The sequence below is a fragment of the Tenrec ecaudatus genome, chromosome 13, assembly GCF_050624435.1.
Source record: "Tenrec ecaudatus isolate mTenEca1 chromosome 13, mTenEca1.hap1, whole genome shotgun sequence".
NCBI classification, from domain to species: Eukaryota; Metazoa; Chordata; class Mammalia; order Afrosoricida; family Tenrecidae; genus Tenrec; species Tenrec ecaudatus.
The window spans coordinates 125,405,098-125,421,121 of NC_134542.1; the positions used below are offsets into that span (position 1 = coordinate 125,405,098).

General features: G+C 42.7%; 1 protein-coding gene across 3 annotated transcripts in view; it reads right to left on the reverse strand.

Annotated features, from left to right (window-relative positions):
* Positions 1-3,810: 3,810 nt before the first annotated feature.
* The window catches only part of LOC142424799 (uncharacterized), a 29,504-nt gene continuing 17,290 nt past the window's right edge, over positions 3,811-16,024 (reverse strand). For all 3 annotated transcript variants that reach the window (XM_075530133.1, XM_075530135.1, XM_075530134.1), the window contains 2 exons: positions 10,046-10,172; positions 3,811-8,709 (listed from right to left, as the gene is read on the reverse strand). In XM_075530133.1, the coding sequence (XP_075386248.1) occupies positions 6,749-8,709; positions 10,046-10,172 (2,088 nt within the window). In that variant the 3' untranslated portion in view covers positions 3,811-6,748. The remainder of the gene's footprint in view (positions 8,710-10,045; positions 10,173-16,024) is intronic.

Consider the following 16,024-nt stretch of genomic DNA (forward strand, 5'->3'; position numbering starts at 1 on the left):
ATATTGGATATTTTTGCTATTATATGTCTTGGCGTGTTCTTCTTGGGGTCTAATCTAGCTGGGGTCCTTTCTGCTTCATGTGTGAGGGCCTGGTTCTCACTCATTAGGGTGAGAAAGTTTTATTCCAGAAACTCCTTCACTATCTTGGCTGTTGACTTGTGTAGTGTGTTGTGATCAGGTGGACCAATTCATGGAGTATTATTCTTCATAGCATCTGTCATTGATCTCAGGTTATCTTATGCTTCTTTAATTTTCCTGTCTTTCTCACTTGCTTAGGTCGGTTTGAGTGTCCTTGAGATCACTGATACAGTACTCTGCCTCCTAAAGCCTAATGGTAAATTCGGTGAGCTTGTGTGTGGCTTCTTCTACCTCCTGTAATTACCTTTGGTGTGGACTTCATCCCCTCTATTGTGAACTTCTTCCCCTCTATTGTGGACTTCATCTCTTCTACCATTACATCCTTATTGTGCGTTGCTTCCCTCCGCTCCTGTATTACTGGGATTAGACTTCGGAAGATTTCCTTCTGTGACAGATCTGTCTGATTCTTCTATGAGAGACATTAGGTAGGCTACTGTGCTTGTCTGTTTTTTTTTTGTTGTTGTTGTTGTTGGGAGTGATGTGGTCTGATGATTTTTCCTTGATTCTTTTGTAGGATACCAGGGGATCCTTCTCTGCGTTACTTTTAAGGATGCTTTCAGGGGGCTTCATATGACTTACTACAGTGATGGTTTAGACTGCCGTGTACACAGAATTAGTCAATGGCTTTGTAGCCAACAGTGGTGAGAAGTTTCAGTGACTGGAGTGGGGACTGCATCCTCTGTCTTCAGCAATCATGTCGGGAAGGTGAGCATCATGGAATGCCAATTTAATAGAACAAAGTATTCTTGCATTGAGGGAGTACTTGAGTGGAGGCCCAATGTCCAACTGCTACCTTAATACTAAATCTATTGACACAGTTAAAGCTTATTGTGCCAACCTGGCCAATAAACATGTGGGGTTAATTGAAAGGCAGAGATAAAAAAAGTAATATTTCACTTCTTGTGAAATATTTTCAGTTGGGGGCTGTTAAACCAGCTCCACAAAATAGGAGGTACATGCTCCGACTCAAATCTTACAATTAGGCCATAAACACAGTCACCAAGTCAATTCCAATAGAAGCTGTGTTTCAGGTGGTCAATACCCTACTCACCATGCTACCAAGGTTTCAATATGCTCATAGAAATGAAACAAAACCAAAGCATTCTAGTATTGTTTGAGATTCCATGAGGGTGATTCTGCTTCGCTGTGATCCATTGTAAACAAGGTAGAACTGAGTTACTATTTTAAAGGTTGAGACCTCTGAGAATTCACTAAACCTGAATTCCAAGGCATCCTGGGTGAGTGTGAATAACCAGTCATTTGATTAGCAGTTCAGTGCTGTAAGAACCTCTCCCAACCTTGACTCCTGTGACCCCATTTTAGAACTTTAAAAATGTTGTCCAAGTCTCTTTCATGCTAGAAGTATGTAACCTCTTTCTACCCCACAGTTGATTTTGCCCCTTCAGTGTGTTATCCAATGCCAATATCCTCTTCTCAGAAAGTGCCCTTTGTTCCTTGCCCCAATCTAAATCTTTAGAACACCTTGTATGGTTAAAAAAGTGCCAAGAAGGCACGTCTCCAGGCTGTTACAAAATCCACACTCAGGGTCTTTGTTGAAAACTAAGGGTAGTGCACCACCTAGCCCAGGCCCTCAGAAGCCAGTCTTCCAAGGCAGTCTACCCTGCACTTCCCAAGGAGTCAGACCTTCCCCTACCTGTCAAACCCTTGCAGGAAGCAAGTGACCGATTAACACCTGCAGAATCAAAAGAACCAGGCTTTGTCTCCTCTACACACCCATAGCGAAAATCCTCAGAACATCCCTTTTGGTCTTGAAAGAGGCACTAACAGTGACCCATAAGACCAATCCTTTGTAGTTTTGTCCCTTACTCCATTCTCTCCTGCCTCCCAAAGTTAGGAAAAGATGAATGCTTATCTCACCCTCTGTAAACCACTCCCTAAAAGGAATGCTGAGGCCTCAACCCCTCCCTGCTTACCCACTGAAAATAATGTAATACCCTCCTTACTGCCAAACCAGCTTCAGTTTTGTCCTTATAAACTCAGCCTAAGTATCATTTTGGGCCTCTGGGAGTTTCTGAGACTTGAAACCTCCCAAAGGCCCCCAGGTAGAATGAAGACGCCCAATTTGTACATAAATGGCATTATAGTGGCTATTAATTTCTGATGACACACAATGCAATATATCCAAAATATGCAAGACAAGCCTTGCCCCCTTTCCTCAAAGAAGCATTTTTTTCCAAATTAGTTCTGTTTGTTTGCAACGACCCATATCGACACTGCACGCCACAGAACAATCTTACTGCAGGGCATGCATCGACTACCAAGTATAATGGAGGAAGAGGTACATTCAGCAAAGAAAAGATAGACCACTTGTACATGCTTAAATGACATCACTTATGCACATCAAAACACTGCACCAACTAACCAGGCCGTGAGGACAATGTTCCTAAATAGAGCAGCCAGAGCACAGAAAAGACCACAAGACCAGCCCCACTATGACACATGACACCCCTCATGACCCATAGCGCAACACGGAACAACACCAGAGACACAATGTGGGAACTGCACCCAATAGGATCCCACCACACCACACAAAACACTAAGGGGGTGCAACAGAACAGCAAGGAAATGGCGTGGCAAGATCCGCAGGGAATGCTGAAGGTGGACTTTGGGGCCAGGGTGTAGTGCTCAAATAATTCTTGAACTACAAGCTTTTCTTTCTTGTGTTTTGTTTTGTTTGTTTTTTTGTCATTGGTTTCTTGTTATGTGTATTGTTGCTTGGTTTTGCTCTGTCTTGTTTTTGTGCATGTTATTATCTCTGCAGGTCTAAGTAAGATAGGGTGGGAGAACAATCTGGGGGAGAAAACAATGGGACCAACAGTTCCGGGGGACATGGGAGAGGAGGAGGTGGGAGGAAAGGTAGTGGTGTTAACAAACCCAGGGAGAAGGGAACAAGTGATAAAAATCAGTGGTTGGGAGGGTATGGGAGGCCTGGTAGGGCATGATCAAGGGTAATGTAACCAAGAGGAATTGCTGAAACACTGGTGGGGACTGAACATGATAGTGAGACAGGAGGAAATTCAAAGGAAAGAGATAAAAGAGCAGGGAGGAAAAGTGAATTTATAGAGGTCTAGATAAGGACATGTATATATGCAAATATATTTACATATGAGGATGGGGAAATAGATCTATGTGCATACATTTATAGGTTTAGTATTAAGGTAACAGACGGATAATGGGCCTCCACTCAAGTACTCCCTCAATGCAATACTTTCTTCTATTAAATTGGTATTCTATAATGTTCACGTTCCCGACACAAATGCTGAAGACCAAGTGGGTGACTAAGCAAGTGTGGTGAAGAAAGCTGATGGTGCCCGGCTATCAAAAGAGATAGTGTCTGGGGTCTTAAAGGCTTGAAGGTAAACAAGCGGCCTTCTAGCTCAGAAGCAACAAAGCCCACATGGAAGAAGCACACCAGCCGGTGTGACCATGAGGTGTCAAAGGGATCAGGTATCAGGCCTCATCACAACAAAAAAATCTTACCATAGTGAATGAGAAGAGTGCGCAGTGGAGACCCAAAGCCCATTTGTAGGCCATTGGACATCCCCTTATAGAAGGGTCTCTTGGAGGAGACGTCCCAGTCAGGGTGTGATGTAGCTATGATTAAAAATACAACTTCCCTCTAGTTCCTAAATCATTCCTCCCCCGCCCCACTCCCACACTGTCATGTTGCCAATTCTACCTTGCAAGTCTGGCTAGACGAGAGGATGTACACTGGTACAGATGGGAACTGGAAACACAGGGAATCCAGGGCCCATGATCCCTTCAGGCCCAGTGGTGTGAGTGGCGATCCTGGGAGAGTAGAGGGAGGATGGGTTAAAAAGGGAGAAACAATGATAAGCATCTACATGCTTGTTCCACTGGGGGACGGACAACAGAAAAGTGGGTGAAGGGATACATTGGCCAGGGCGAGATATGACAAAATAATTTATATATTATCAAGGGTGCATGAGGGAGCAGGGAGTGAAGAGGAGGGAAAATGAGGGGCTTAGGTAGAGCAAATGTTTTGAGAATGATGAGGGCAATGAATGTACAAATGTGCCTTACACAATTGATGTCTATGTATGGATTGTGATAAGAGTTGTATGAGCACCTAATAAAATCATTAAAAAACAAAACAAAAACACTGCATCAGGAGCAAGACCACAATTTGGGAAACAATTTTTATCAATGACACATTGGACAAAGGTCTAATTATGAAAATATAAAAACTGTGCATCTCAATAATGAGACCCCATCAAGAAATGGGAAAAAAGGTATAAACAGACAATTCACCAAAACAGTTGAGTAACACAAGATAAAATGCTCACAATCTTTAGCCTTCAGGGAGATGCAAATTAGAACACAATAGCACCTTACTCCCACAGTGCCAGCCCAAATCAAAGAAACAGAAAACAAATAATGGGGAAGACATGGAGCGATGGGAACACGTATGAACTGCTGTCGGACTTATAAATACACAAAGCCACTGTGGAAAACGATATGGGGTTACGTAAATAACCAGAAATTGAAATTCCATATGATCCAACAATACCACTATTAGGCTTCATGGATTATATATGTGTGTGTATATATATATCAATAACAAATTAAAAGATAAAATTCAATATAAAAAAGATTAGAAAGTACAATAGATTTAAAATGAGTCAAAAAGGAACTCAGAGGGTAAAGGGTTATAACTTAATCTAACGGCATCTAAAACAATTCACTTTCCAGTGCATTCTACATGATACAGCAAAGACATTCACATTCTTGGTCTAGAGTGAGAGTAGATTTTCTTCAGTTCCTTTAAGAGTTAAAGTACATTAACATGGATCAAAAGGGACATCAAATGTAAAATCAGATTTGTCTTGATATCAATGTGTATACACACACAGGATGAGTCTTATCAAGATTTCCTAGGCTCTATATTCATGATTTCCTGCAGGATACCCAGTGTAGTCATACAATGAGGAAGACATTTTGTTCAACCCAACCCTCATATCCAATTAGTGAATCACTGCTTAACTTATGGGCTTTGTAAAACAAAACACAATTCGATGCCAGAAGTCACTAAATGCATATGTATCTCCACAACCACTGTACTCATGGTTTCTCTGTTGTACTCTATTATCTATTGTCACTTGACTCCCTTCTGGCTAAAGGCCGTCCCACCACAACTATATTAGTTAGAATCCCAGTGGTGTTTAATGACACGAGAAGCCAGAGAAGGCCTATACAAAGTCACTATATACACAGAGCTTTCCATCTGCAGGAGATCACTGGTATGTGACATAACTCCCTAGAGACAGCTTTCCCACCTTGATGGAATTTAGAACTTTTTCATTTTTCTGTATTTCTTTTTGTCAAGAAAACTTAGAAACACAGGTAAAAATCATTAGAGTTACATTGTAACTGTCCTACATATAATCGATGACACCTGAGCTCTGTTTTTTAATAAATTATAATTTAAAATTTTAGAGTAAATTGATTTTACATTCAACAATTCATACATTGATTGCAGTTCCCAAGATATACCAGCACTCTTCCCACTTCCGCCTCTCCGTTTTCCCCTCATAATTATTCATCCTTTCCTGTCCCTTCTTGCTTTCAAGAGTTTTATCCATTAGCAAATGCTGTCCTTTTGAATTTGTACACTTGGTAATTTTGTGGTGTACCCCTCGATTGTTATTCTTCCCCTCCATGCCTGTATGTTTTTTGGCTGAAAGGAGAGTCAGAGGAGGAAGTCCAATTCCAGGAGTGAAGCTGCTAAAGGCCATTGTGGGGATTGCAAGTGTCCATCAGAGCAGTAAGCCTAGTCTATGATTTGGGGTTTTGTTCCACTTTGCGCTCCCTCTCTCCTCAGGTCCCTCTTTTGTGATCCTTTTCAAGTAATTAGTGGTAGCTGGGCACCATCTAGTTCTCCTGGTCTCAAGATTGTGGAGGCTGAGGTTTGCTGTGGTCCATTCATCTGGACTAATTGTTCTCAATCGTCTACTTCCTTCATTCTTATTTTCTGTTACTATTGTTCTGTCTGGGGGATGGGGGGTTAAAAAGAGCATTAAGGTGGACATCTGGGTGGGCACTCTACTGCTTGGTATAGCTGTGATCCAGAAACAGGAGATCGAGCTCTTTCAGGCACTGGAAGCTGGAAGAGAAATGAGGTGCCTATGTGCCCTGGGAAGGTCTGGATGCTCCTCTCCCCCTCACCACAATGGTGGGTCGTCAATAGAAGGACAGCAATTCAGAAACTGAGTAGCCACATTTTAAGTCACAATCGTTTGGTCCCCCACTAAAGCCAGGGCCAAACCATATTGCCTTTTCCTGTGCTGAAAGCTTTGTTACACTTACACCATTGAAAGGTTTTCTCATTAAGAATTTTCTCATGTTAAATGATACCTGAATTCCAGATATGATTTCCCACATTTATGTAGTGCAAAAGGCATCTTTCCTGTGTGAAATGTCTGATGTGCTGTGAAGCATAGTTTCTGGCTGAAAGCTTTACCACGTTTACCACACACATGTGCTTTTGCCCCAGTATGAGTTGGCTGATGAATAGTGAGTTCATTCTTCAAGATAAAGGTGTTCCCACATTAACCATATATATGGGGTTTCATTCCTGTGTGAAAATTCTGATGCGCCGTAAGGGATCTGTCTCAGCTGAAAGCTTTACCACACTCACCCCTTTTTCAAGGTTATTCTCCGGTATGAATTTTCTGATGAACAGTGAGAACATCCTTCCTGATAAAGGCTTTACCACACTCAGAACATACATGGGGTTTCTCTCCAGTATGAATTCGCTGATGAGCAGTGAGAACATCCTTCCTGATAAAGGCTTTACCACACTCAGCACATACGTGGGGTTTCTCTCCAGTATGAATTCGCTGATGAGCAGTGAGACTATTCTTCCTGATAAAGCTTTTCCACAGTCACCGCATACATAGGGTTTCTCTCCAGTATGAATTCGTCGATGAAAAATGAGTTCATTCTTTGTGATAAAAGCTTTTCCACATTCACCACATACATGGGGTTTATCCCCAGTATGAGTTCGCTGGTGAACAGTGAGGTTATTCTTTCTGCTAAAGGCTTTTCCACATTCACCACATACATGGGGTTTCTCCCCAGTATGAGTTCGCTTATAAACAGTGAGGTCAGTCTTTGAGATAAAGGCTTTTCCACATTCACCACATACATGGGGTTTCTTTCCTGTGTGAAATGCCTGATGTGCTATAAGGGATCTCTTTGAGCTGAAAGCTTTACCACACTCACTGCATACATAAGGTTTTTCTCCAGTATGATTTCGCTGATGAGTAGTGAGTTCCTTCTTTGTGATAAAGGCTTTTCCACATTCACCACATACATGGGGTTTCTCTCCAGTATGAGTTCGCTGATGAGCAGTGAGAACAGTCTTCCAGCTAAAGGCTTTTCCACATTCAACACATACGTGGGGTTTCATTCCTGTGTGAAATGTCTGATGTGCTATAAGGGATTTTTTACAGCTTAAGGCTTTACCACACACACCGCATACATAACGTTTTTTCTCCAGTATGACTTTGATGATGAGCAGTGAGACCATCCTTTCTGCTAAAGGCTTTACCACACTCAGCACATACATGGGGTTTCTCTCCAGTATGAATTCGCTGATGAACAGTGAGAGCAATCTTCCAGCTAAAGGCTTTTCCACATTCACCACATATATGGGGTTTCTCTCCAGTATGAGTTCGCTGATGAATAGTGAGAGCATGCTTCTTGATAAAGGCTTTCCCACATTCACCGCATACATGGGGTTTCTTTCTTGTGTGAAATGTCTGCTGTGCTGTAAGGCATTGCTTCCGGCTGAAAGCTTTACCACAATTACCACGTACATGGGCTTTCTCTCCACTATGAGTTCGCTGATGAGCACTGAGATCACTGTTCCTGGTGAAGCCTTTCCCACATTCACTGCATACACAGGGCATCCCTGCCACATGAGTTTTCTGATGTTCCTGGAGGTATGATTTACTGTGACAAGCTTTGCCGCATTCCAAGCATGTATATGGTTTTTGTCCTTTATGAACTGTCGACAATGTGCAGTGAGTTTGAACACTTTGTCGAATTCCTGCCCACACTGACTGCATTCATAGGTCTTATCTTGTACAACCTCACAGAGGAACCACTCCTTGATGAAGTTTTTCCCACATTTATTACCTATGCCTGGTTTCTCAACTTTGTCAGGTTCCTGATGCTGAATGCTTTGTGACTTCATCCTACTGGATTTTTCACACACAGAGAATTTCACTTCAGTGCCAAATTGGTCTTCTTCAACAATCAAAAAAGTTTTTTCATCTCCATTGAGCACAATTAACTTCTTAATTTGGCTACTACTCTTTTGATTTAAGACTGGAATGATTAAATCTGGTTTGACTGATTTTTCATGTATGCCAAATATCTCATAATTTTCCTTTAGAGGAAAATTGTTTTTGTGCTGATGAAGAATATTTTCCAACGTATTAAATGTATAGAACTGTTTGGTTCTGTCGATGTTCCTTCCATGTTGTGACTGATCCAGCAAATGATCATCAACTTTTGGGATCTCTATAAAAGAACAGAACATTGAAACTCTTCATTATTTTCATTTACAATGCAACCTTGAAAACACCCCTTGATTGATACAAGGTAGCTCTTTAGTGACAGCACTCTTAATGAATGCAAATAAAACACTATGCTTAATGTTTCTTGGACAATGGTGGAAATAAAATTGTGTAAACAATACAAATGGTAAAAGCAATGACTGTAGAAACCAGATTGAATGTGAAAATAATGAATGAACATTGATTTGGTAATTGCTTAAATAGGACCATGAAAATATACTAAGAATGTAAATATATGCAAGACACTGAGACCCAAAGACGACAGGGATAATAAGACCTACTAATTTCAACTGCTAGAGGTCAGTTGTATTCTATCAATCTTCAATGAAAGACAACTCAGTACTACACAACGTTGGGAACGTGAAAAATGCAGAATGCTCCATTTTTACAGCTATTTATGAAAGGCGTTATGGTACACAAACATATTCCTTATGCTTATGGAGCCTGTATTCTAGTATAGTCCTGTGGTGGCTTTCATGCTGTTGTGATTACGGACGCAATGCCATCCGGTATTTCAAATACAAGCAGGGTCACCCATGGTGCACAGGGATTAGTGGAATCTCCAGAAATTCAGACTGGGAAGAGAACCTGTTGATCTACTTTTGGAACAAGAGCACCTCAGGTTTTAACTTCCTTACGTACAGACAGCAGCAATGATGTGAATGCAGCAATGCTCTGGGACCTTCAGTGTGTGACAGGCATGACTGAAAATGAGAATAGCTGCAAGCATCCACTAATAATTGACAGATGGAGTGTACGAACTACTATCAAGAAAAATTTGGAACCAATAGTGTAAATTAAATAAATGGAAATCTAATCTCAAAAGACTTAGGAGTATTTCGCAAAACTTCTAGGCAAAGTAAGGTCTCACATTCAAAGAAGTACACACTTTAATGTACTATCTGACACTTACTGTGGATGTGATAAGGTTTTTTGCTCACGCACCTGAAAAACTGCACTATGGCTTTTTTCTAGTACAGACCACAGTTTTCTCCTTGTTCTAATTGGGAGAAAGCTTCTGTGGAGACAACTAGATAACCAGCTGATGAGAAATTACAGAACCTCAGACACCAAAATTAAGCTTAAGTTTGTGAAGTCTGCAAAATGTTTTATTTATGGGATAATAATGCTCAAAGCAACAAAGTATAGGGTGTTCTCTCAAGGGTAGAAGACTGTACCACTAACCTAGCACCATAACAAGAATGCAATGAGAATCGCCCTCTTTGAGAAAACCAAATTATATGCAAAGATTTTAACACTTAAGGTAGTATTCTCCTCACCAATGGAAACCAGGTTGCGATAGTTCTCCAACATCACTTCCTGATATAATGTCTTCTGAGCAGGGTTCAGGAGCTGCCATTCCTCCAAGGTGAACTTTACAGCCACATCATTGAATGTCAGCGATTCCTGTAGTTAGAGTAGTCTGTTTAATACAGTATTTTCTGGTTGAAGATTTAAAAACATATCTTACAGTAATAAAAACTATTCTATGACAGTGCATTCAACAATGTGTGGTAAACTGAAGATTTGATACAGAGTATTTGACTTTATTTTTAAATTTCAACTATAGCATGGAAAACAAGCCTTATTTAGAGAAAGATCTCCATGGTTCTGAGATACAAATGTTTTGAAATACATTTTCTCCAGGCCAAATAATGTGGGTGTGTGTTTCCCACCCTAAACGCCCCCTCCTAGCCCAAACACACTCCATTAAGGAGCAGCCTTAAAGAAGCTATCACAGTAGAAGAATCATTTCTGGGTCTGGCTACTTCACTATGCCTGAAGGTTATCTGTAGATGAGAGCAATGAGGTACTAGTCAAGCCACCATAAACATAGTAAACTCCTGGGCATGGCTCAGGGTGGGGATAGGGGGTTTGAGGTCAACTAACACTAGGTCCAGATGGTGACTTGCCTCCTTGTTTACTATATTACCTGCTTATGACATTATCCATCAACTATGTATATGTTTAACTGTGTGACATGTATGCCTTATCAATGATTTCTAAGCTACATTATATATATCCATTGAAAAATATACACCCATTTGTCTTCAGCGATCCTATCATGGAGGTGTGCAGTCAATGATATGTTTTTTTGTTCTTTGATGCCTGGTAACTGATCCCTTTGGGAACACTCGATCACACAGGCTGGTGTGTTCTTCCATGTGGACTTTGTTGCTTCGGAGCTAGATGGCCGCTTGTTTATCTTCAAGCCTTTAAGACCCCAGACACTATCTCTTTTGATAGCCAGGCACCATCAGCTTTCTTCACCACATTTACTTGTTCACCCACTTTGGCTCCAGCCGTTGTGTCGGGAGAGTGAGCATCATAGAGTTCCAATTTAATAAAAGAAGGTATTCATGCATTGAGGGAGTGTTTGAGTAGAGGCCCCAGGTCCTTCCGCCACCTTAATACTTGACCAATAAATATAGACACATAGATCTATTTCCCCATCCTCCTATAAATATTTGCATGTACATGTCTTTGTCTAGACCTCCATGAATGCCCTTTGACTCCTAGCTCTTTCCTCCATCTCCCTTGACTTTCCTCCTGCCCTACTACCATGCTTCATCGCCACCTGGGCTAGAGTATACCTCTTCTCTAAGCAACCTTACCCTTGATCATTTCCTACCAGGCCTGCCACTCCCCCTTCTCTACCATTTGGGGTCCCATGTTTTTCCCTTGTCCCTGGGTTTGTTAACACCACTTCCTTACCCCCACTACCCCCCCACCCCATGTCCCCCCAGAACTGTCGGTCCCGTTGTTTTTCCTCCAGATAGTTCATCCAGCCTGTCCTATTCAGACAGACCTGTTGAGTCACTAACATGCACGAAAACTAGACAGAGGAAATCAAAGCAACAGTATACAACCAGACAACAAAACAACAAAAACAAACCACTGACAAAGAACAGAACAAAACAGTTCACAAGAGAAAAGCTTGTAGTTAGTTCAGGGATCGTTTGCTGGCCCTTAGGAGCGTTTTCCAGTCCAGTCTGTTGGGGCACCACGCCCTGGCCCCAAAGTCCACTTTCAGCATTCCCTGGGGACCTTGCCACTCCATTCCCTTGCTGTTCTGCTGCACTCCCCCAGTGATTTGCCTCGGTGTGCTGGGATCAGGTCAGGTGCAATTCCCACACTGTGTCTCCGGTGCTGTCCCCTGTATCGCCCTTAGTCACTGAGGGGCATCATGTCTCATAGTGGGGCCAGCCATGTTGTTCTCTCTGTGGACTGGCTGCTCTACTCAGGAACATCATCCTCACGGCCTGGTGGGCCAGGCTGTGCTCCACTCTCTCCTCCTGCCCCTTCATCTGCTCCCGTGTGCTCTGATCAAATATGTCCATCTCCCTGAGCTGCAGAGTCAATGTCGTCCTTTGGAACAAATTCTTTTCGGGGGAGGGGCAGGAATCCACTTAATTTATGGTGCTGGGGCCAGCCTCCCAGACCTCTCCACCGGCTCCCTCCTCCACGCCGGGATATTGCAAGCAAATGTGGTGAAGAAAGCTTATGGTTCCCGGCTATCAAAAGAGATAGTGTCTGGGGTCTTAAAGGCTTGAAAGTGAACAAGCGGCCATCTAGCTCAGAAGCAAATAAGCCCACATGGAAGAAGCACACCGGCCAGTGCGATCACAAGGTGCCCAAGGGACCAGGTATAAGGCATCATGTAAAAAAAAAAGATATAAGTGTGTGTATGTATGTGTATATATGTGTATATGTATATGTATATATATATATATAAATATATCATATTAAATGACTGGGGAAGCGCAGAGTGGAGACCCAAGGCCCAAGTGTCCGCCAATGGAGATCCCCTCATAGAGGGGTTTAGGAGAGGAGATGGGTTAATTAGGGTGTGAGGTAGTATCGATGAAGAACACAGCTTTCCCCCAGATCCTGGATGCTTCTTCCCCGCAACTACCATGATCCGAATTCTACCTTGCAGGGCTGGATAGGACAGAGGCTGTACACTGGTACATATGAGGGCTGGAGGTACAGGGAATCCAGGGTGGATGATACCTTCAGGACCAAGGGTGTGAGGGACGATGCTGGGAGAGTGTAGGGTGAGTGGGTTGGAAAGGGGGAACTGATTACAAGGATCCACATGTGACCTCTTCCCTGGGAGAGGGACAGCAGAGAAGGGGGGAAGGGAGACTCCGGATAGGGCAAGATATGACAAAATAACGATGTATAAATTACCAAGGGCACATGAGGGAGTGGGGAATGGGGAGGGAGGGGGGGGGGAATAGGACCTGATGCAAGGGGCTTAAGTGGAGAGCAAATGCCTTGAGAATGATTGGGGCAGGGAATGTATGGATGTGCTTTATACAATTGATGTATGTATATGTATGGATTGTGGTAAGAGTTGTATGAGTCCCTAATAAAATGTAAAAGAAGAAAAGAGAAAAAAATGATTAGGGCAAAGACTGTGCAGATGTGCTTTATACAACTGATGTATGTATATGTATGAACTGTGAAAAGAATTGTATGAGCCCCAATAAATTGTTATAAAAAAAAAGAAATATATATTCACTCTCTCAAGTCCTGTGCACTGCTGTCAGTGTCTATTTAATATTTCCCACAATCATTGTCACTCCTGTGGACCGCTGAGTGCTGGGGACACTCATACCCCAATAATAATGTACCTACTCATACAATTAGAATTTTGAGTAGCAGTGAAAGGATCTGAAAGAGCTAGAAGTAGTACTCAATACATAAAATGACACCAGTTTATATTGACAAACAAGTTTGCAGTACGCTGGGAAATGGAATCAGGAGTCTTAGCATTGTTACCATTATGCAAGGCTCTGAACCTTCCGTGGCAATAGCTATCAGGCTTAGTTTATAGGTGGGAGGTCAAACATACCTCAGATCTTCTTACACAAGTCATTCCACCTACACCACTCTTTGTCTCTCTTCTGGATGTGATAATCCGTTTCTATGGCCACACAAAGCTCATAGATGAAAGTGGTTCATTGATGAAATAGGACAATTCAGGATCAGGACCAAGAAGCAATAGATCAGGACCAAGATCAGAAAGCTCATAGACAAAATCTTTGACCTGCCATATTTCATCACATGCTCTCCAATGGGCCCCTCCTAGTTCTGTTGCCATTGGCTCGACCTCTGGAGCCCTCCTAGTCTTGCCTGGGCACAGAAGGTGCAAGGTTGGCCAAAGAAGCCATCATATCAAGAGCGAGAGGGAGGGAGAGAGAGAACTGCCTGCCAGCATGGTTGAGAAGAAACAGTGAGACATTGGCCTGTCACCTGACCTGTTGATTTGGTTTTGTTGCCATGGAGCCAGAGTTCAGAATGAATCCATGGGTTGCTAGCTTCCAGAAATGCATGAGCCATGTCCTTGATATCCCTGCAACTAGGAGGCACCCATGTGACCTGATTTGAGAGTTTCTACCACTATAGGAACCAACAGCCTGCTGGGGGACCTTTCAATGTGGGTCCCTCAGCCCCTGCAACCTATTCTCTGACCGGATACTACAACTTCACCTTGTAGTGAAGTGGACTGTTGTCTGACCTAATGATCTGGTTCATCAGCCTTTGGAAACACATCCATGAGGACAAACCTCCAGGCTGACACCTCACTTATAGATTTGAGACTCACCAGTCTCCACATCCTGCAGACTTATTTACTTGACGGCTATTTGGTTTTGTGAGATGCTGGAGGGCAAATCATAGAATATCTTGAACCTCTACCTCATAGGGACTGGTCTACTGCTGCTCCTGCACAATGAACTGTAATAATCAGGGGTCAAGAGTTGTATCAATGGAGATAATGACCAGGGCAGAGGGACATAGTGACAGAGCCAAAGATGACAGGTCCAGAAAGCGCTTTTAAGGCAAGATAGTGGGACAGGCAGGTAAGATCAAGAGAAGGAGATCCCCAAGGGGATGAGAGGAGCCTACACAGATAGAACTGAGAAATGAGCCTACCTTTAGGGCAAAATGTCTGAGAGGGACAGACAGAACAGGCCTGCCCTGAAGAAGAGCAGATTTGCCTACATGATTCTTCAATATGAATCCTAATATGTAGCCTTATTGATTCTCATACCAAGTTATATTCTGCTACTTAATAAAACTTGTACCTGTGACCTAGGAATGTAATTTGTACATGGCCACTGCAACAATTAATGAGCTGAGAAGGAGAGGACTGTGGGAGAGATAACTGGTGTCAGAAGTGCAAAAGTACTGGAGGGTATCAGTATATTTAAGTTCTGCCTCGCATGAATCAGGGCTGAGGCTGAGGGTTGACTCTGTCCTACAACTATAGTTTGAGGAGGCGAGAAGCTGTCAACCATTTTAGAACTCCTATTGCTACAATGCCCATTTCAGAGGCATTAATGAGAAGGCTGCTGTTTGGGAGAATATGTAACACATCACCTCAGACAGCATGAAAGAAATTTACAAAGACAAAAATCCCATGGAATACTAAACTCTCCTAAAGAAGTGATCTTATTTGTCCTTAAACACTAGGCCTTACCTGGAGATCCCCTCACAGAGGGGTCCAGAGAAGGAGATGAGTCAGTCAGGGTGCGATGCAGCACCAATGAAGAATACAGCTTTCCCCCAGATCCTAAATGCTTCCTTCCCCCCAATTACCATGATCCGAATTCTACCTTGCAAGTCTGGATAGAGCAGAGGTTGTACACTGGTGCATATAGGAGCTGGAGGCACAGGGAATCCAGGGTGGATGATACTTTTAGGACCAGTGGTGTGAGGGGCGATACTGGGAAAGTAGCAGGTGAGTGGGTTGGAAAGGGGGAAACGATTACAAGAATCTACATGTGACCTTCTCCCTGGGGGATGGACAACAGAAAAGGGGGTGAAGGGAGACGCCGGACAGGGCAAGATATGACAAAATAATAATTTATAAATTATCAAGGGCTTATGAGGGAAGGGGGGAGGCGAGGAGGGAGTGGGAAAAAGAGGACTTGATGCAAAGGGCTTAAGTGGAGAGCAAATACTTTGAAAATGATTAGGGCAAAGAATGTACAGATGTGCTTTACACAAATTATGTATGTATATGTATGGGTTGTGGTAAGAGTTGTATGAGCCCCTAATAAAATGTTTAAAAACAAAAAAAAACTAAGCATTAGCGTTGAGTCTGATGGGTTGTCAGGTCTATTTGGGTCCTCCCTTGGGACATCTTTGCTCTGCTCTCCTTGCTGTTCTGTTGCATGCACATAGTGTTTTGACTCGGTGTCGTGGTGCCAGATCAGGTGCAATTCCCAGTGACTCCAGTGTTGTCC